The sequence below is a fragment of the Rhincodon typus genome, chromosome 28 (assembly GCF_021869965.1).
Source record: "Rhincodon typus isolate 14 chromosome 28, sRhiTyp1.1, whole genome shotgun sequence".
NCBI lineage: Eukaryota > Metazoa > Chordata > Chondrichthyes > Orectolobiformes > Rhincodontidae > Rhincodon > Rhincodon typus.
In genome coordinates, this window is record NC_063359.1 from 24,705,706 (window position 1) to 24,728,342 (window position 22,637).

The window sequence follows — 22,637 nt, forward strand, 5'->3', positions numbered from 1 at the left end:
CTCTTGGAGTATAAAGGGAGTAGGGTCATTCTTAAGAGGGAAATCAGGAGGGCAAAAAGGGGATATGAGATAGCCTTGGCAGATAAGGTTAAGGAGAATCCTAAGAGATCTTACAGGTATATTAAAGGCAAAAGAGCAACTCGGGAAAGAATAGGGCCCTTTAAAGATCAAGAGGTCATCTATGTATGGAACCATAGGAGACGGGAGAGATACTGAATGAATATTTCACTTCAGTATTTACTGTGGAGAAAGACATGGAAGCTAGGGAATTCGGGGAAATAAATATTTATGTCTTGAAAAGAGTCCACATTACAGAATAGAAGGCACTAGAGGTCTTAAAAAGTACAAAAGAAGACAAATCTCCGGGACCTGATCAAGTGTATCCGAGGACATTGTGGGAAGTTAGGGAGGAAATTGCAGGGCCCTAGATCAGAAATTGATATCATCTCCAGCCCTGGGTGTGGTGCCAGATGACTGGAGGGTGGCTGATGTTGTGCTTTTATTTAATGCTGCAAAGACAAGCCTGATAATTATAGACCAGTGAGTCTGATATCATTGGGTAAATTATTGGAGGGGATTCTGAGGGACAGGATTTACATGCATTTGGAGAGGCAAGGACTGATTAGAGATAGTCAGCATGGCTTTGTGTGTGGGAATTCGTATCTCACAAACTTAAGTTTTTTGAGCATGTGACCGAGAAAATAGATGAGGTCAGAGTGGTAGGAGTTTCCTATATGCACTTTAATAAAGCTTTTGACAAGGTTCTGCACAGTAGACTGGTTAGTAAAGTTAGATCACATGGGATTCAGGGAGAGCTTGCCAGTTGGATACAAAATTGGCTTGATAGTAGGAGACAGAGGGTGGTGGTGGAGGTTTGGTTTTCAAACTGGAGGTCTGTGACCAGCAATGTTCTGCAGGAATCAGTGCAGCGTTCACTATTGTTTGACATTAATATAGACGATTCGGATGAGAATATAGAAGCATTGTTAGTAAGTTTGCGGATGACACCAAAATTGTTGGTAGACAGTGAGGAAGGTTATCTAAAATAACACAGAGATCTTGATCAGATGGGCCAGTAGGCCAAGGAGTGGCAGATGGAGTTTAGTTTGAATAAATGTGAGATGTTGCATTTTGGTAAGACTAACAAGGGTAGGACTTATACAGTTAATAGTAAGGCCCTGGGGAATGTTGGAGAACAGAGACAGAGGGGCCCGGGTATATAGTTCATTGGAAGCTGCGTCATAGGTAGAGTGGTAAAGAAAGCATTTGGCACACTTGACTTTGTCGGTCAGACCATTGAATCATTTATTATCGTGTGTATTCAATATAAAATACAGTGAAAGATTTATACCATTATCAGCCACCAGTGCCATTCTCATTAACTTTAAAGAAAGATAACTTAGAGAATCCAACTTTTCTTTCTCAGCCACTACAGTCCCGCTCTGGGCTTTGCTAGCCTATGCCATGCCGTCGCTAGAGTCCCACTCTGGGCTACACCAGCTCATGCCGTTCTGTCACCAGGGTCCCCCACCAGGCTTCACAGGCTGGCCGACTCTCTAGCCACGCTGCCGCTTCGGACACCATCAAAGCCACCTTCCCACTGAAAGAGTTCTCTGTAGAAGGTAAGTATAAGCAAAATTGTTTAAAAAAAAAAGAAGGGGGGAAAGAAAGAAAAAGCCATGAAGAGGACAAACCCGGGCACAGGAGCCCAGATGCTGCCTACTCCACTGCTGTCATCTTGGATTTATTGAGTTTAGAAGTTGGGGTGACCTGTTGCAATTGTACGGGAGGTTGGTGAGGCCACTTCTGGAATACTGTGTACAGTTCTAGTTGCCCTGCTACAGGAAGGATATTATTAAAATGGAGAGGGTACAGAAAAGATTTATAAGGATGTTACTGGGACTGGAGGGTTAAAGTTAATAAGGAGAGGCTGGATAAGCTGGGACTTAGTTTCACTGGACCATAGGAAGTTGAGGAGTGACCTTATAGAGGTTTATAAAATCATGAGGGACATAGATAAAGTGAAGAGCAAAGGTATTTTCCTTTGGCTAGGGGAGCTCAAAGCTGAAGCCATAATTTTAAGGTGAGAGGAGAAAGATTTAAAAGGGACCTGAGGGGCAACTTTTTCATGCAGCAGTTGGTTCATATATGGAATGTACTGTCAGAGAAAGTGGTAGATGCCGGTACAGGTACAACATTAAAAAGACATTTGGACAGGTACATAAATAGGAAAGGTTTCGAAGGATATAGGCCAAATGCAGGCACATGGGACTAGTTTAGTTTAGGAAACTTAGACATCATGGATGAGTTGGACTGAAGTGTCTGTTTCCTTGCTGTATGACTCTAAGATAACTCTAATATGTGTGCCCCTGTAGTCACAGTTTATGATTACCCCAGAAGACCTCCGTTTAGCCCACGTGGACATTGTGTATTTAACAGCCTGGGTAGACTAATGACCATGTGGGAGACAGAGGTAGACTCTGATCAGCGGAGTGAGGATTAACACCATTTCAGGCATAATAACTTGTAACAATATCAGAACTGTAATGAAAGTTTGAAAGTTGATCAGTATGCCATTGTAATTATCATAAGAATGAACCTCTGGACAAGTAATTATTCACATAGTGAACACTGTCATATTGTAGAATCTCTTCAGACGGACTGGTGCATAAAGACGTAAACATTGACCATTAATATGGCTCCATTTAAAATTGTCCTGCCAGGCTTTTAAAATCCTGTTTTTATTGTGTTACAGTCCTTACCAAGTACACATAATAAATCTGTGTAATAAAAGTACAGTCTGAATAATCAAGTGTGTGACAGGATGCAAATGGACCAAAATAGATTCCTGCAGAATAAACTTCTCAGATGAAGTTTGTTTATTTGTAGATTATTCTAAGTAATCAACTAAGAGAACCTCTGAAATGTATTTTAAATATTTTTGAAATCAAACCACTTCTTGATGGCAAATAATTCTACTTGATAATGTACCTTGACATCTTTTCACTGCATAACACTTTATCAAGATGTACAAGGAATAAATAATTTATTGTAAACTCAGGAAATATATTTGACAGCTCTTGATTCTGAAATAAAGTGGGGGAAGGTAAACAGCTACGTACAGCAAGCTCTCTTGCTGAATAGAACATGTTCATAATGAATGGTGGGAATCTGTGGTCGAGACACAAGAGGGAAATTGCAGCAGCATTGAAAATAGCAAGGTTCCTTCTTATATTAATCATTATTTTTATACATACACCAGCAATACTCTTTTTGATATACTAGTAGAAACATTATAACTGATACCTATGGATTCTTGGACATTAAGCGCTATTGTGATTATATTCTCACTCTGCAACTGTCACTCGACTATAGTTACTTCTTTTTTCCTACATGGTCAGCATCAATTGGTAGAATTTCCTACTCAGCAAAAGCAAAAGAAAGCTTCCCAGCCATTGTTATCAAGTCACCACCTAATACTTGGCTGACTGTGATTTTCTTGAAAATGAAATGACAGAAGGTTGGTGAGTATGGAAATACAAATCATTTGAAGGGGGTTCATTAATCTCTATATCTCCCTTTTCTTTCATAATACAGAAGTCATGTATATTTTACTTGCTCATACTGACTCTTTTGATGCCAAGTATTTTGGGGACCATTTGCAATATTTGGAAAATCAACTGAAAAGCCCTGCAGTGAGTAGCCTCAAGTTAAAAAATTAGCATTAGACCTACTCCCTGCAAGCCAAACACAGAAAACACTGCCCAAATAAAGACAGCAAGAGCTGCAGATGCTAGAGTCAGAGTCAATACAGTTTGGAACTGGTGGAACACAGCAGGTCAGGCAGCATCAGAGCAGGAAAGCTGATGTTTCAGGTTTACAACGTTCATCAGGACTCACAGGGAAGTAAGGGAGGTCGGAAATAAATGGGGGTGTGGGAGATTATTGGGATGGTGATAGGCAGATGCAGGTAGGGGGTAGTGGAGATTGTTCAGTGGGAAGGGTGGGCTGGATAGATGAGAAAGAAAATGGATAGGTCGTGTCAGGTCAAGGAAGTGGGGGGGATGAGAGGGAGGGTGAGATGGGATGAGGCTGTGGGAGGCAGGGCAGGGCAGGGCAGGGCGGGGGGGGGGGGGGGGGGATAGAGAGATTTTGAAACTGGTGACTTCTATGTTGAGGCAATCGGGCTATAAGATCCTGAGGCGGAATATGAGACGTTGTTCCTCCAGTTTGCGTATGGCATCATTGTTACACTGGAGGAAGCCCGGGATGGATGTTTCACCAAGGGAGTGGGAGGGGCAGTTAAAATGGCTGGCAACCAGAAGGTGGTGTTGATTATAGCATACAGAGCATAGATGTTCTGTGAATTGGTCACTAAGTCTGCACTTCGTCTTACCGATGTAGAGGAGACCACATTGGGAGCAACAGATCCAGTAGACCAGGTTAGAGGATGTACAGGTGAATCCCTGTCAGATTTGGAAAGATTGTTTGGGATGAGAGGGGAGATGTAGGGACAGGTCTAGCACCTCCAGCGTTTGCAGGGAAAAGTACCGGGTGTGGTGGGGTTAGTGGCGATGTGGAGCAAATGAGGGAGTAGTAGAGTGAGTGGTAACCGACTCAGCACTGACATCTATTTCAAACCTACTGACTCCCACAGCTACCTTGACTACATGTTTCTCTCACCCACCCTCCTGCAAGAATGCGATCCCTTACTCCCAATTCCTCCACCTCCGCCGCATCTGCTCCCAAGACGGAGCGTTCCGTTTACGGATATCCCCAATCTTCCTACTTCAAGGACTGCAACTTCCCCCCCACCCTCCATTGATACATAATGCCCCCAACCTCATCACTTTTATTTTCTGCACTTCTGCCCTCAAACCCCTTCACTACCCCTCCCCCCCCAGCAAAAATAAGCACATCTAGCGCTTTATCCTCCGCCACTTCCAGCACCTGCAATCCAACCCCACCGCCAAAGAGATACTTCCCTCCCCACCCTGTAGCTTTTACTCAGGTCTGTAATCTATGCAGGGGTTGTTTCATTAATTGCACTCAATGATCATTTCCAGGCATTTGGTACCCAAGCAAAGAACTTTGGACTTATCATTAAATCTTCATGAGCAAATGATAAGTATCAGGCCATCTGGGAAGATGATACCTCAAGTCAGCCACTGTATGGTAGCTACCTACTATCAGAAAACCCAGCTTTGCATTCACAAGTTGCCTATATGGACTTCAGAAGGGCATTTGACAAGGTTCTACATGGTAGACTGGTTAGCAAGATTAGATCATACGGAATCCAGAGGGAAGCTAGCCAATTGGATATAAAATTGACTTGAAGGTAGGGGACAGTGGATGGTGTTAGAGGGTTGCTTTTTGGATCGAAGACCTGTGACCAGCAGTGTGCCGCAAGGATCAGTGTTGGGCCCACTGCTTTTCATCATTCATATAAATAATTTGGATGTGAATATAGGAGGAATGGTTAATAAGTTTGCAGATGACACCAAAATTTAAGTGCAGTAGACAGAGAAGAAGGTTATCTCAGACGACAATAGGACCTTGATCAAATGGGCCAATGGGCCTAGAAGTAGCAGATGGAGTTTAATTTAGATTAATACGAAGTGTTGCCTTTTGTTAAGGCAAATCAGTGCAGGTGCTTAGTTCCTTTAAAGTGGAGTCGCAGGCGGACAGGATGGTGAAGAAGGCATTTGATGCGCTTGCCTTTATTGGTACTGTGCATTGAGCATATGAGTTGGGATGCCATGATGTGACTGTACAGAATATTAGTAAGCCACTTTTAGAACACTGTGTTCAATTCTGGTCTCTCTGCTATAATAAAGATGTTGTTAAACTTGAAAGGGTTCAGAAAAGGATGCTGAGCTACAGGGAGAGGCTGAAGAGGCTTGAGCTTTTTTACCGAGAGCATCGGAGGCTGAAGAGTGACGTTACGGAGGTTTATAAAATCATGAGAGGCATGGATAGGGTGAACAGCAAGGTCTTTTTCCCAAGGTAGGGTAGTCCAAAACTACTTGATAGAAGTTTAAGGTGGGAGGGCAATTTAAAAGGAACCCAAGGGGCAACGTTTTCACGCACAGGGTGGTGAATATATGGAACAAGCTGCCAGCGGTAGTGGAGGCAGGTACAAATACAGCATTTAAAAAGGCATCTGGATGGGTACATGAATAGGGAGGAATTAGAGGGATAAACGTTAGCAAATGGGACTAGATCAGTTTAGGATATCTGGTCAGCACGGATGAGTTAGACCAAAGAGTCTTTCTGTACTGTATAACCCTTTGACTCCATAAGTGAAAATGTAGTCTGGACGAAGAAACAAATTCAACTCATACAAAACTTCAAAATGCACAGACGATTCAAACAACCAGTAATACTTGAGAGTTTCTAAAATATACATATATTTGAGACAGCTTAGAAACAACGTTTCAGAAAAAAAGTAGAAAATAGAAAAATAATGTGTGAAATACACTATCCCTGACTGAAGGCAAGCAACTGGACTGAAAGTTCCATCCCGTGCTGATAGGAAGCAAACATAGGCCATCTGCCATCTAGATTGTTCCAGCAATTATATCATAGTTGATCTGAACATTTAACTTTCCACCTCTGGGTTCCATAAGCCTTAATACACTAGCGTAACAAAAACCGATGATGAATTCAGATTTCAAATTTTCAATTGGCCTATTTTGAGGATGTGCATTCAGGCTTTCAATATCCTTAAAAATGAGTGTAGATTATAAGAGTTCTCTTTCCAGTGAGAAAATAAACATTCTCTAGTTGATACATATCCTTACCAGCACAACAGCTATTGTCTGTTGAAACTGAATGGAATGCAAATCTATGTCTCATCTGTCCAATTGCTTTTCTTTTAAATCGACTTCAAATTAAGTGTTGAAACAACATTTATCATTAAATAAACATTAACGTGAAGGAAAACAGGATAAAGCACATAATTGGAAGGTTAGTAAATTAAAGCTTTTATAGTCCTTTAAAACAATAATGCTCTGTAAAAACAATTTGCATGGCAATTTTTAAGAAAGCAGGCAATTAGCTGCCAGATCTTTCTTCAGATAATGAGTGTTTTTTTTATTTAAATAATATTGACATATTGTGAAGCATTAAGACTGAACTTGAAGCATGTTGGTATGTAAATGACTGAGGCAAGTATGGTAGATTATGCTGTAATTGCATATTTAAATACCCGTAAAGCTAATCTCAATATGGTAACCATCGCAACAATTATTGATTATTGTTTAGGGCCGTTACTGCCACTTGGGGAAGGAAATCTGCCATTCTTGCTAGATCTGTCCTACATGTGGCAGACTCCTAAGTGTTCACTGAAATGGTTAACCAACACCGAGATCATCAGCAATTAAAACCAAATAACAAATAATCATCCGTATCCCACGCCAGAATAATAATGTCAAATATTCAGAAAACCTACAGAAATATTGGAGCTTGGCCCAAATTATGCCGAATAAAAATAGTTTGTTATGAGGTATGATAGTACAGCAGTTACGTAATCTGAGGATTACCAATTAGGGAAGGAAAGCAAAATTCAGATGGGACCCTTGGTAATCCAGGCATCTGATTCTGGAGCAAAAACAGAAGTTGCTGGAAAAGCTCAGCAGGTCAGGCAGCATCTGTGAAGAGCAAATCAGAGTTAACGTTTCGAGTCCGGTGACCCTTTGTCAGAACGCTTCCTCAGTTCTGAGGAAGGGTTACCGGACCTGAAACGTTAACTCTAATTTTTTTCTTCACAGATGCTGCCAGACCTGCTGAGGTTTTCCAGCATCTTCTGTTTTTGTTCCTGATTCACAGCAGCCGCAGTTCTTTCGGTTTTTATCTGATTCTGGAGACCTGGTAGCTAGAATGCAAACGGAAAACCAGAACATCAAACTGGAGAAGCAGTTTGGAGGCTTGAATTGAGAATCCAAACCCCACAATGATGGTCTAATATCTGAATGAGTTTTAAAATGAGGAAATACACATGACCATAAAGCTGTCAGATTGTTGTAAAAAACCAAACCAGTTGACTGATCTGTTTTAGGGTCTGGTGTATTTCTGACATGACTCACACCACAATCAAGCCACTTGGCTGCCCTGCTACAAACAGTTCAGAAAGGAGTTGCAAGACCTCCTTACCACCTTGAAAGTTGCAGTAATGCTTACAACCTGAGAATGAATAAGTTTGTTATATGAAGACAACAGCTATGCCATCAGCAGTAGGTCAAAGCTTATTTTGTGGAGTTCCATAATGTTAATTTCATTAGGCTACAGAATCATTTCATTTAGAAATGGTGAAGACAATAGTGTCGTTATATCATCTGTAGTTGGCTTTTAAATGTATCTCTCACTTCACCATTTGACATTACCTTTAGAGAAACACACTTTCTGCATCGAGTGGCATGCATTCACAAAGTCAAGTCTTTCAAAATGGAGCTGAACAGTGCCATATTTATTTGACTACGTGTGTGTTTTAAACAGCAAGCTAAGAAAACATTTTGAAATGCTTTAAACAAAAAAAAACACGCACAAAAGGAAGAGGATTGACAGCGGTGAATTAAATCAAAATCAGTTGGGGAGAACTTTCAAGAAGCGTAGAAGAGGGGATTGCGGATGGGAAGAATTGAAGACTCTGTTTCCAAATTGTGTGGAACATAGTAAGGAACAGTCTGGACCAAACAAACAGTGCACCAAGGAACACAATGGGCTGAGTAAGTGTGCAAATAGAGGGATGGCAAGGTCAAAGAAAGAACTGAAGATAAAGACAGAGTTTGAAGTCGCTGAATTTGTGCATGGAGATTGTGAATAGTATGGTGTACGAAGGATTTAAATGGACATGACTGAGTAAACAAAGTTATGCAGGGTATTTGATGAGTTGCAGTTTGTGAAGGGAAGAACTTGAGAGTCAGCAAGATAGTAATTGACCAATTGATTCTGAAGGTGACAAAGTCTGCATTGTTGTGCTGTTTGGCAAGGTGGTGAAAATTTACCTCAACGCTTCATGGTTGGGTACTATCCAGTTTAAGTCTGTGGAAATTAGAAGAGACTGGAGGGATTTAGATGCAAAGATGTGGCTATTTAAGCAGGGACTAAGTGTGATGGCTTTTCAGTCTTGCCCAAACTTTAAGGAAATATTTCCTCAACAAATGAGAACGAGGCAAGACAAAACCAGTTTTCACTTTGAGTCATAGTCATACAGCATGGAAACAGGCCCGTCAGTCCAAACAATCCACGCTGATCATGTTCCCAAACTAAACTAGTTCCACCTGCCAGTGCTTGGCCCATATCCCTCCAAACCTTTCCTATTCATGAACTTATCCAAATGTCTTTTAAACATTGTAACTGTACCTGCATCCACCACTTCCTCTGGCAGTTCATTCCACACACTAACCACTTGGTGTAAAGAAGCTGCCCCTCATATCCTTTTTAAATCTTTATCCTTTCACCTTTAAAAAAAGTCCCCTAGTTTTGAACTCCCCCACTCTAGGGAAAAGACCCTTGTCATTCACCATATGCCCCTCATGATTTTATAAACCTCAGTAAGGTCACCCTTCAACCTCCTACACTCCCAGTGGAAAAAAGTCCCAGCCGTTCCAGTCTATTTTTATATCTCAAACCCTCCATTCCAGGCAACATCCTGGTAAATCTCTTCTGAACCCTCTCCAGTTTAATAATATCCTTCCTATAACCGGGTAACCAGAACTGTTCTTCGTACTCCAAAACAGGTCTCAGCAATGTCCTGACTTTTGATCCCTAGTTTAAATAAAATGAAGTTAATTAGAGTCATGAAATACTACAGAGATGTGAAAAGTGGCTGAATTTATTAAACTCAGTGGAGATCCACATTTGTGCTAGTGAAATGGCTGCCGTGGAAATCATCATCATTTTATAGAATTAATGTCCATCCAGATCACCAGAAGTGAAAAAATTCAATTGTCTGAATCAGCAGCAGTTCTGGAAGATCCTTTAAATACTAAATTCTTTTAAATTTATGGCTTAATTGTGGCATTTTGATATGAATGTTGACAATGTGCAGTCATCTAAAAACTGGTTGATGAAGAATATTCAAACTAAAAATATTATAGTTTTTTTTGGAAACTGCAGATTTTTTATACATTTTGCCAGAAAAAAATGTTTTAAACATATTATACATTCTCATTCTGTCCTTAAATGACAGTCTGAAATAATACCAGCTATTTCTTACACAGTGCTTTGTCATTATATTACAATTAGCAGGTACAATGCAGGAACATTTACAGGTCACAGTAAAAACTAATGTTTATTTCCTTCGCAGGCCATAAAAAATGTATTATTCAGCCATTAAGAAAAAGCTGTTAAACTGTTTGTCCAGTTATTGTTTTCAAAAGAATCAAATGAAATTTTAGGGCTTTTGTCCCACATGATTAACTTTCATCTTGATCACGTGACAAGCTATGACACATGTAAAGTCATTCGTCAGACAGTGCAATTCATTGAATCCATATTCCATAGGTGATTATATGTGTGGACACACCCCGTGAATCAAAGCACAGGGAACCAAACCTAGCCTCTTTTTCTCTCTCTCTCTCTCTCTCTCTCTGATATGGCTGCTTTTCAAGAGGAAAAACCTTGGGAGGTAAGCCTGCATCCCAAACAGAGAGCTTAGGACCCTTTTGAACATATCTACAGCAAGAGATCTAAAAGTCTCCAAAATTTAATTACTTTTCTTTGTTCTGTTCTAGGCAGCCTGAAGAAGTACAGCTTCATAGTTCTATCTCCCATCTCAAATCGTGGGATTCTTCCTCAGCGGAATTTTTACATTGAGGCTGATGCTACTGTCCTGATTTTTTGTCCTTCTGAAAGCTGAAGCTTGTTCTTCTGCTGAGTTTTCTTTGTTTTTGAGCTTGATAGTCTGCTCGTGCTGAACTTGCTCTAGATTCCAAAATATAGTTAATCTAAAAACAAAAGAAATGAATTATTTCAGCATATTTGAGGGATAAAAGACCAAAAGAATTTAATTGACAAACATTTAAGGATTTGAAATATTAATTTATTAGCGACAATGTGAAGATAAAGTCCTTGTAGTCCCAGCAGACCACTGGGCTGCTGTGTTGAGAGAAAGACAGAGAGAGAGGTTGAACCTGAGGGTTACCTTACCTCAGAGGCAAGGGAAGAGGTTGAGAAGGAGAGTCCTTCATTGTAACCTCAGCCAATGCAGGAATTGAACCCAAATGTTGGCATCATTCTACATCACAAACTGGCAGTCCAGCTAATTGAGCTAATACCCCAAAGATAAATGTAACAAATTCTCAAGCATTTGTAGAACAATTTATGGAGTATACAAGATCTGATAGGAGTTCTTCAGCACAAAATTGATTTCAATAATATTAGGATTGATCTTTTTTGTAAGATCAAAAAATTGCTCAGAGGCTGAGCACTCGTGAGATAAAAAAGTCTATTCATTCACACATTGGGTTAACTAATAAACCTCAATAAGTTAGTATCAGTGATAGTCCTATAGTGCACACAAGTTACTACTTCGTTGTTTCTGGAAACCACTATTAATAGCCACATTAGTTTGCTATTTCCGTTTCAGGCTTTAATGGATGATTTAATTTGTTAACATTTTGACTGATTTGCAACAGTTTGAAATAAATTTAATCACCAAAACTTTACTGGGGGTGGCAGTTTTACAATTTATTTGATCCAAAAACTTTGTAATAAAGAAGCATGAAATTAGAACATTTTTGGAAGCAAAGAAAAATATTTGGAACACAACATTTATCAATGAAAGCATGCTACGCTCAATTTTTTTTGAAAAAACCTCTATCAATTAAACTCCAGGATACCTGGCAGAACTTGTACTTTTACTTTGTTTGTATTTCAGCAGAGCTAGAGAACTGTACTGAATACATGCTTACATTTCGTTGACAATACAAATCAAAGCCTGGTGTGAAAACAGCCAGGTACAGAAAAGGTATAATTTCCATTTTCTTGTATAATAAAGAATAATTTACACTTCAGAAAATCACGTCAACATTTAGATACTGCTAAAGCTTCAGAAATCATATGTAACTCAATTAAAACTAAAAACATTTGTGAAAATATTCTTTTCAATTTCAATTTTCAATTGAAAAAGTAACTCACTTTGTTTGAGCTTCTTTTATATAACAAAATGCCAACATTTTTGGTTTGATGGTAAATATAGAAAAGCCTCCAGTTTAATCACAGAACAAACCTAAAAATGTGAAACACTGAATAGAGTTGACACAGTTCAGCTTGAAAGACAGTCACATTAGCAAATCGTAAATACTTGTTTTACACGTCTCATAAAATGCTAATTTATTGGCTACGATACTTTGTGACGATAGCTGTGATAATTTTTAATGGAAGGTTAATGTAAAAATCAAAATGCAAAAAGCCCTTTGGCTTAGCATCAGTTGGTTCACTGAAAAGATTCGGCAGCTTAAAACCCGAACAGTTTTATGTACTGCTGGGTCTTCATAGTCATTAAATTTTAAAGCTGATACCTTCAGCTGATTTTGAGTATTTATTTCATGGCTAATAAAACCTTAGTCTGGACTAGCTAGAGTGATTGAGATGGTTAGCTTGCTAATGTCTGAGTAAATTGGTCACATCCCTGATGTATCACTTACAAAAATTGCCAGATTATAGGCAAATCAATAAATATGAAAGCAAAAAAGAGGCTGGGTAAAACAAGGAAAAAAAAAAGCTGCTGTACTCAGACAGCCAAGCATTAAGACATTTCACATAATTACATGCACTACCAGCCACCCAAAACACTGCATATACCTGGAGGCAATCCAGATTTTCTGCAGACTGCCTTTTCTACTAGTTCACTGTGATTTTTGGGATCAGCCTAATTTTAATTGAGGCAAGCTCCTCAATTTAGGGCAACCTTTGAATGGCAACATATTGTGTGAATGTAGGGGTCAAAAACCTGCTGCTAATTCAAAGGCCTGTAGCAGCTTAACATTAGATAAAGGGAAAATCATTAGAGCAAAAGCAGAATTTGACTGGTAAGCAAGCAATATTTGAGGAGGTCTATGAGTTCCATTACAAGAGATCAAGTCCCAAGTTCTCCAAAGAAACAACCCTCATCCCTCAGACAGCAGAGGGCGGCTCTGTTTGTACTCGAGCACATCAACCCTAAAAAAGTACAACAGCAAGCAGTAGCAAGGACACTGACAATGCTATCAGCGCATGCATGGTCAGCACTAACACAAAACTGATGATCTGACTGAGTCTAAGTTAACAGGAGTCAATTATGCTTCCCATGATGACACTGTACTGCACTTGGAGCAAACTTCTTTTCAAGAGTTTGAATTGAATTTCTTACAATTAATCTCCACAGGGGAATTCCAGCTTCAATCTGGAAATCTTCATAGAGTCATAACGTATACATGCCCCCTTAAAAACTCTCATCATAAATTTTTACCATGCATTAGTTGTTACCCCAATGTGAACTGCCCATTGATTTGTGTTTCAAGGGAGAGAAAAGCATTTTCTCAATTTTTACTTTTTCAGAATCAGAGCCCACGACAGTCAAGAGAGATTTCAAAGCAATGACAGAAAAACTAAATAAGGATTCAATGCCTAGCAGGAATCTGCTGCAAGCTCATTATGATACTCTGGTGCTCTTTCTTCTTACTTTGTAATACCTTGTCAGCAACTAAATCATAAAACCTCAGATTGCTTTTCTTCCTGAAAGTGATGTAAATTCTGTTCCTCAAAACATTTCTGAACTTCCTTCAGCTACATTACAGGGAAAACTAAATGCTTGAAGGTATGTAATGGGGAATGGAGGTGAGGGGTGATGACCTTCTATAGGATTTTTCAAACAGCAGCAAATCTGGGAGCAAGAAGAATCTTACATAGTGTGACATGAATGTGCCAGCAGCCAGTAAAAAGTTCTTTTTTTGTGTCTGTATAAGTTGTTAAATAAGATTCAAGCTAGTTGAAGTATAAAACCAGACCGATTATTTTCTTGAATGTAGGTGCAGTGACAGAATGCAGCACTACAGATTTCACCCCCCACCCACCAGTATCTCAGCAATCCCTTTTTGTAATTTTTCTGTTCAACTCCTGGACTGAGACTTGATCCCACAACCTTGTGAGACAAAGCCAAGAGTGTTACCCACAGAGCTTCAGCTTGTAGTTTTTTAAAAATAAATAACAAAATCCACCTCTTAAAGGGGTGCTGTAACAAGAAACAACTTTGAAAGTAAACCCAACAAATTCAGTTAAAATGTCACTTCGGCATGCCAGCCCCTATAGTGCCCATCAGTCATGAAAGATCTCAAGCACATCAGTGGACACTGCATGTTCCTTCTCTGTGAACACCCAAGTGAGAACATAACTGTGGAAGATGGGCAGGCAGTTTAGTTGACCCCAAAAGGCACAACTGAGAAAATCACATACTCCCTCACATTTAATTTGAACTAGCATTTACTTCACTCAAAAGCAGCTGCTGCAGTGCCTTAAAGCTGGACTGTTTAAAGCTCTGGCATCAGTGGTATACAAACCCATGCCTCCAGAGAGACTGGAATCTGAACCTCAGCCCTCTGCAACTGGATCCTCCGCTTTCTGACCCATAGTTCGCAATGAGTGAGGATAGGTAACTGCAGCTCCTCCACAATACCACTTAACACTAGAGACCCCCAAGGATGTGATCTCAGCCCCCTACTGTACTCCAACGACAGTACTCCCAGATTCCAAACGAACGCCATCTACACGTTCACTGACAACACCACCATAATGGGAGATATCTAATGACAAGTCAAAATACAGAAGGGAGATAGAGGGCATGGTGACACAGTGCAATGAAAATGGTCTGTCTCTCAACGTCAGCAAAACTAAAGAACCAATCATCGAAAGAAAAGAGGAGAACATGCCCCCATCTACATCAACGGAACTGAGGTTGAGAGAGTGAACAGCATCAAGTTCCTCGCAGTGACAATAACAGAAGACCTGTTCTGGACTTCCAGTGTACATACGACAGTCAAGGTGACACAACAACACCTTTTCTTCCTCAGGCAGCTCAGGAAATTTGGCATATCCATAAGATCACTCATCAATTTGTACAGATGCACCACTGAAAGCATACTGACCGGGTGCATAACAGCCTGGTACGGCAACTGCTCTGCCCAGGACCATTAAGAAACTACAGAAGGTTGTGTGCACAACCCAGACCATCATGGGAGCCAACCTTCCATCTATGGACTCTATTTACACAGCTCGCTGCAGCGGAATGGTGGCCATCATCAAAGACCCATCGCACCCTAGTGATGACCTCCTACAACAAGATACAGAAGCCTGAACACACGCACAAGCATATTCAAGAACAGCTTCTTTCTGGCCGTTATCAGACTGTTGAATGGGCTCTAGCCTCAAATAACATAACCTGCAATGTAACCTGTACGTCTCTAAGTCTTTTTGATCTGTACATCCTTTGCTTGCTGTGATCTGCCTATATCGCTCATATGCAAAGCCTTTCATTGATTTTATTGTCGCATGTACCGAAATACAATCAATAAATACAGCTTTCAGCCAGGTTATTGTGCCAACTAGCCCCTTTACACAAAAATTTATTTTTAATCAGTGATTTGGAGACAGTAAGGATTGCAGATGCTGGAAGCCAGAGTCAATAGATGTGAAGCTGGAAAAGCACAGCAGGTCAGACAGCATCCAGGGAGCAGGAAAGTCAGCGTTTCAGGCCAAAACCCTTTGTCGGGACTGGGGAGGGGTGTGGGGCAGGGTTGGGGGGTGGTGGTGGTGGAGGGGAGAACCCAGAAGTGAATAGAGGGAGGCAGGCCATCCCACACCAGCCCCTCCCCAACCCCATTATTTCCTCCTCTCTCCCCTCCCCCTTCCCAGTCCTGACAAAGGGTTTTGGCCTGAAACATGGACTTTCCTGCTCCTCGGATGCTGTCGGACTTGTTGTGCTTTTCCAGCTTCACATCTACTGACTCTATTTTTAATCAACCTGCTCTTGTCATGTTATGATATTGAGTACTGAAGTGGAGTGATTAAGGGAAGAGAAAGAGATGGTGCTTTGCTTTTCAAACATTTTCAGCCTACTGGACCTATTTCTTAAAGTACTACAGGAATATCCAGTGAATATCTGGTACATTACTAAGTTTAATTCTATCCCTAAGGTTCAAAATAGTACAGTGATTGGTGGCAAGGTTAATAAGATATTAAATATATGATTTAATAACATAATGATGTTGTTTTGTTAATTAGAACTCATTAAGGATGGCAGAACTAATGATGTGATATAACTGTAACATGTGGGTGCTCCTGGATGTTTGTTTGGTCGAGGGAAAACATCTGCAGTAAGTGTTTCAAGTTCGAGCTGTTGATGGCTGAACTACAGATATTGTGATGCACCAGGGAGGAAGAAAGTTACCTGGATTGTTTGTACCAGAATGTGGACGCTACATTTAGGACAGGGACTCCTGATTTGGTCATTGTTCAGTCACAGGAATATCTGACTGTTAGTGAGATAGGTAAAAGGCCCAAGAGGCAGAGCTTCAATCTTTGTAACTGATCAATAGGTTTGAGATTCTCTTGGCTTGGTTAGAGAGTTGGGGCTACAGGCCAATTGACCATGATACAGGAAAGCCATTTCAGAACAATAAGTGAATGCAGTAGCAAGGGAAACAATAAGTAACTGCAGTAGTAAGGGACAATAAAGTCTGTGTTGCTTACCTGGGGCAAGGGTTTGGGACATTTAGTCAGTGCCAGAGAGGAACTTGCAGTAGCAGGGAGAAAACCCAGTCATCATGGTCCACATTGATATGAGCAAAATAAAAGGCAAGAAAGGAGGAGTTTCTGCATAGTCAGTACAAAGATCTGGGTGCCAAATTATGCAGAAGTTGTAGTCTCTGGGTTATTACCAGAGTCACTTGCAAACTGAAACATGGCAAATTGAATGTTGGGCTCAAAGACTGATGTGGCCCAAATAGATTCTGATTCCTGCGGCACTGGCGCCAGTACGGGGGAAAACAGATTTGTAATGATCGGACAATCTTTACCTGAACCACAGTGATCCCTTACCACACGGGACAAAATTTGTGAATGTGGTAAATCAAAGAGTGGAGAGAAGGCAAAAGAGAAAGGTATTTATATAGGAAATCATAAACAGATCAAGACAGGAAAGGGTAGACAGCACAAATCTTAAGATTAAACCAATGGATAAGAGTGGAAGTTACAATAAAAAAGGACAGCACTAAAGTCCCTGTAGCATTCTAAACAAACATGAACTGAGAGTGCAAAATAAATATGAACTGATAGCCACTACAAACACTTGGCTATAGGATGACACAGGTTGGCACCTGAATATCGAAAGGTACAGGACATTTATGGAAGACAAGCTAGGTAAATGTGAGGAGGCTGCTGATATGGTTATAAAGACAATAGAGAGGGAAGACCCAAGTTCAGGGAACCAGGAAACAACTTGGGTAGAAATGAGAAATGATAAAGGCAAGAAGTCACTTGTGGGAGTGGTGTACACCAACTATCTAATGATATGCTCCACCCTGCTGTGTGATTTAAAGGAATAAATAATGTGAGCTTCTCAGAAGGCATGGTGATAATCTTGGAGTCTTTAATCAATATATGGACTCATAAATTCAGACAAGCAAAGGTATGATGACTTCATAGATCTTTTCAGGATACCTTCTTAGAAGAGCATGTTCAGGATCCAATCAGACATAAGGCTGTACTACACCTGGTACTGTGCAACAAGATAAGATTTATTCCTGATCTCAGAGTGAAGGTGCCCCGAGATACCAGAAACAATATGAAGATTGAATTTTACATTCTGTTTGAGGGAGTAAAGTGTGGGTTCCGGAACTATTTTTCAAAATGTAAATAAGGACATGAAAGCAGGGACTGCATAAACTTATTTGGCAAACTAGGTTACAACATAGGTCAATTCATTTGCAGTTGCACACATTTAAGGGGATTTTTCAGAATATACAGAATATATACTTTGTAAAGAGTAAGAAAATTTTCAGGGGACAGACCCCACCCCCATCATGGTCAAGTAGAAAAAGTTAAAGGTAGCATCAAATTTACAGAACTTAATTATGCAAATACAGGTGGCAGGTCAGAAGATTGCACAAAATATTAAAAACAAACAGCAAAGACTGACTAAAAATATAAAGAGGGGGAAAAAAGAAGACAAGAGAAAACTACCCAGAAGTATAAGAACAGATAGAAAGAGTTTGTACGAGTATTTTAAAGAAGTTAAAGTGAGCATTTGTCCTATAGAAAATATGTCTGGAGAATCAATAATGGAATATTAGGTGATGACAGATGTATTAAATCAATATTTTACATCAGTCTTCACTGTAGAGGATATAAATAACATTCCAGAAGCAGCTATAAATCATGAAAAAGTGGTGATGCAGGAACTCAGGAAATCTACAATCACCAGAGAAATGATATTAAGTAAACTGATGGATCTGTAGGCTAACAATGCCAGGATGTCGACAGACTTCATCCTAGGTTCTTCAAGAATTGGCTAGCGAGGTGTCTGATGCATTGATTTTGATTTTGCAAAACTCCCTAGATTTATGGAAGATCCTTTGGATTTGTATATCTCAAATAGAAATAATTTATTGCAAAAGGGAGAGACACAAAAAACAGCAAACTACAGATCAATTAGCTTAAAATCAGAAAAAATATGATATTATTGAATAAATTATAATAGGGTACTTGAATAAATTTGAAGTAATCAGGCAGAATCAACATAGTTTTTCAAGGAGGATATGTCTAACCAATCTACTGGATTTCTTTGAGGAATTAACACAGTGTATAAAAGGGAACCAGCGGATGTACTGTACTTGGATTTCCAGATAGCATTTGTCAAAAGTGCCACATCAAAGGTTGTTGCAGAAAATAAACGGTGTAGGAGGTAACACTGGCATGGTTAGAAAATTAGCTGACTAACAGAAAGCAGAGAGTAGCCATAAATAAGTTTAATGCAAATTGGAAAGAAGTAACAAGTGATGTAACCACATGTTCGTGCTTCGACCTCAACTATTTACAATTTATATAAATGACTTGAAGGGACAAAGTATTGTTGCTAAATTTGCTGATTAAACAAAGAAGGGTATGAAAGTAAGTTGTGATGAGAACATGAGGAGGCTACGAACAGATTTGGATTGGTTGAGTAAGCGGACAAAGATTGTGCAAGTGGATTTTAATGTGGGAGAACATGAAATTGTCCATTTTGGCAGAAAGAACAAAAAGATGCATATTATCTAAATGGTGAGAGACTGCAGAATTCTGAAATGCAGAGATATCTGGGAGTCCTAGTCACGAATCACTAAGTAATTAAAAGAAATCACATGGTATTAGTCTCCATATTTAAGGAAGGATGCAAATACATTTTAAGCAGTTCAGAGAATGTTTACCAGACTAATATCTAGAATAGATAGTTGTCTTATGAGGAAAGGTTGGACAGGCTAGGCTTTTACCTGCTGGATTTTCAGAGACTAAGAGAAGACTTGATTGACACATACAAGATGCTGAAGGGTCTTGAGAGACTAAATGCGGAGAGGATGTTGCCCATGTAAGATCATAGGTGAATGGAAAATATTTTCTCACAGATGGTCATGAGTCTTTTCAGGAAAGATTGAATATTTTCAAGGCAGAGGTAAATAGATTAATGGAAAGCAAGGGGTTCAAGATCAGCCATGAGCTAATAACGGAGTATGCCTGAGGGGGCGAATGGCCTATGCCTTGTCCATATTATTCCCACCAGCCAAAGGACCATTTCGGTTAAGGTTTTAATTTATTATCACATACATTATTGTTATTATTGGAAGGTTGAAATATGATGCTTCATCTGTCCCAATAAATATAAATTTCCATGTGATTGATTGTACTGCTGCAAATCGCAGTGACATCCACATTTTTCATAACTGTTAATTCTGCTGAACGTAAGCCGAAAAGATATCAGAGTAAAAATGCTGATTCTCCAATCAGAGCGATGCACTTTTGCAAATAAAGACCGCAAAGCAAATCACATTTTATATACTGCTGTGTTTCTTTAGGTATATCAATCTACTGAAAAAAGGGTAAAAACAAAAATGAAATAAATTGGTCCACATCGTAGCATAGATGTCATGAGGGAATCCTTTATGTACTTTCAAAATTCACTAAATATTTCAAATTTACTGAAGATGTGGAGGGCAGGAATGTTTGATGATTAATTTTAAAAGAATGATTGCAGAGCGTACAGCATTGTTTAAGTCTTCTGAAATCTGCTGTCACTTTGCAAAACCATTTGGTAATTAACCACTGACATCTCAACCAATACTTCAGCAATTCTGAAACACGTGAAGTCTAAAGGAATCATGTACATCTTTACCAAGGTTATCTTTTCCCTTTGCTGAATCTAGCCCTTGAGAAGAGCAGTGGCATAATGCAGGAGCCTTGAAGAGAAATGAATGTTAATCAGGTCATACGTAGATGTCTAAACTTGTCTTTGGAATAGGAAGACTCTTCATCTCATCAACAATAGATTTCTTTTTTAAGGATCTGTTACAAATCCTGCAGTTTCTGTAATTTTGGGTGGTGGGAGAATGACATAACAGACTTATGATACAGAGGTTGGATCACTTAACATTGCTTAATAAGATGAATCTTTTTTCAGTAGGCAAGAAACAATGAAAAATGTCTACTGTAGTATTTAGTCTACAACTATACAACTTAATACTGCCATTATTGTACAATTTTGTGATACAGCTGAAATAGTACAGCAGATGTCTCCTTGGTCAACTGTTCATCACACTGATAGAAAACCAGCAACTGTCTGACAATCTCCATTGTTATGCTGCCATTCAGAGCTTTCCATAATTCTGAAAATATTTTTGAACATAGTTAACCGATGCCTGAGGTGACCCCTGCTACACACCATCTTGAGAACAGTTCTTTATGTGATTTCACCCCTTTGTGCATAGTGCTTGGAGACCTGTGAACAGAATAAACGACATTTTAAAAACATGAATTCACGGTTAGATACACTGCTACAAAAATACATTTGGTTCTTAATGATTCTATTATTCCAAAGATGACTGAAACAACTTTTAAAAATATAGAAAAGCACAATTAGAATTGATTTTACCTGCAACAAGATTGATCTTGACGTGTAGGTGCTTTTCCAAACTTATGTTTCCACTTAAAACTCTTCTAAAAGTAGTCATTTTCCTTTTCTCCTCCCTCTCAATGCCAGTCCAATTATATTGATGGAGTTGAAGCTTTCTGGATGTTCATCAAGTGTTTCAGACTTTCAGAAATATTTGATCTCACACACTTCCTTATCACTTGGATTCTGTTTTTCTTTATATATTCATGCAGAGAGTGGCTTGGATTTTGCCAGTTTTCAGAAAGAAAATATTTCCTCCATGTAAGTATTATACCAATGTTCAGAGAGACATGTGCATTCAAAATGCAAGTTGTTGGATTTATGCACAAAGAACTCCCAAATGCATCACTATTCTATTTGCTCTTTTTAAATCCATAATCGAATCAGATGACTTTACAAAAAAAAAACTGGAATTATGCTGGCTTGAATCTGTGCAGTACTTGTATCATACAACTTGGAATATACAGAGTAAGTGACTCTCTTTCCCCACAAAACTAATAAGGCAATTCATAGTTTTGGTTAACTAGAGTGTAAGATTCACTGTGTTATATTTGGATAAGAATTTGAAGATTCATACAAGGTTCCAAACAACCTTAATGTCTAGAATGCCATTTTTTGGCATTAACATAAAACAGACTAGTGGACTGACCACAAACCTAGTTTTCAAACAAAAGAGCTTTGAAACCATATCATTATTAAAGAAAATGTTATGAATTTGAAATAAGGCAAAATTAAGTTGGTCTGATATAATTCTTTACTGTGTACAGGAACATGGCGTGACAGGTGAAAAACAAGTAATTGAAATTCATCTCACAGCAAATTACTGCATCTTAGCAGGCTGCCTGGAGATGCTGCTGGTAGAAGGTGTCTCCTTAAAACGGCGGTGTGAAAATCTAACAAACAGTATCCTGTGTAATGCATCTCTTGGTCCAATATTCTAAATGAAGTGTCAACTAGAGGCTGAAAGGCAGATGTGGAAGAGGTTTTGTACGTATATTCACACAATAAGACACATTTTAAATTCTCAATTAAGCAAAATTCAGCTACACGATTTTTTTTGGAACAAACTTATCTAATTTTCATAGTTTGGTAGTATGAGTTAATAGGCAGCTTCACTTGCACAACAAATCTGTTATAATTAACAAAAAACAATCTCTGACCAATTATAGTTATCCTTCATCTAAATTTCCATTGTTTCTTGATCAGGTTCAATGCAATACTCCTGGCCCTGATTTTTTTTCCCCCTGAAGTGCATAAACAGTAAAGCTGCCTGTCTTTGGCATCATAATTTTTGCGTTTGATTGCCGCTCTACATCACAAACCCAAGGCAGTTTGGATAGGCAAACTGTTAGCAGGGACAGAAGGTTAAAGCTTGTGCTTTTTGAAAGGAAAATAGAAAGGGTGGGATGTGGAGGAGGAGTGCAGTGTGTGGGGAATGGTAACCGTTATAATGTCAGTT

The 22,637-nt window shown here is 39.3% G+C and overlaps 1 protein-coding gene across 3 annotated transcripts in view; it reads right to left on the reverse strand.

Moving 5' to 3' along the window:
• Positions 1 to 9,817: 9,817 nt before the first annotated feature.
• mapkap1 (MAPK associated protein 1) overlaps positions 9,818 to 22,637 on the reverse strand; it is a 253,844-nt gene continuing 241,024 nt past the window's right edge. For 2 of the 3 annotated variants that reach the window (XM_048613545.1, XM_048613547.1), the window contains one exon: positions 9,818 to 10,949. In XM_048613545.1, the coding sequence (XP_048469502.1) occupies positions 10,827 to 10,949 (123 nt within the window). In that variant the 3' untranslated portion in view covers positions 9,818 to 10,826. Of the gene's footprint in view, positions 10,950 to 20,056; positions 21,005 to 22,637 lie in introns of those variants that run through there. The other variant, XM_048613546.1, reaches the window with a different exon arrangement.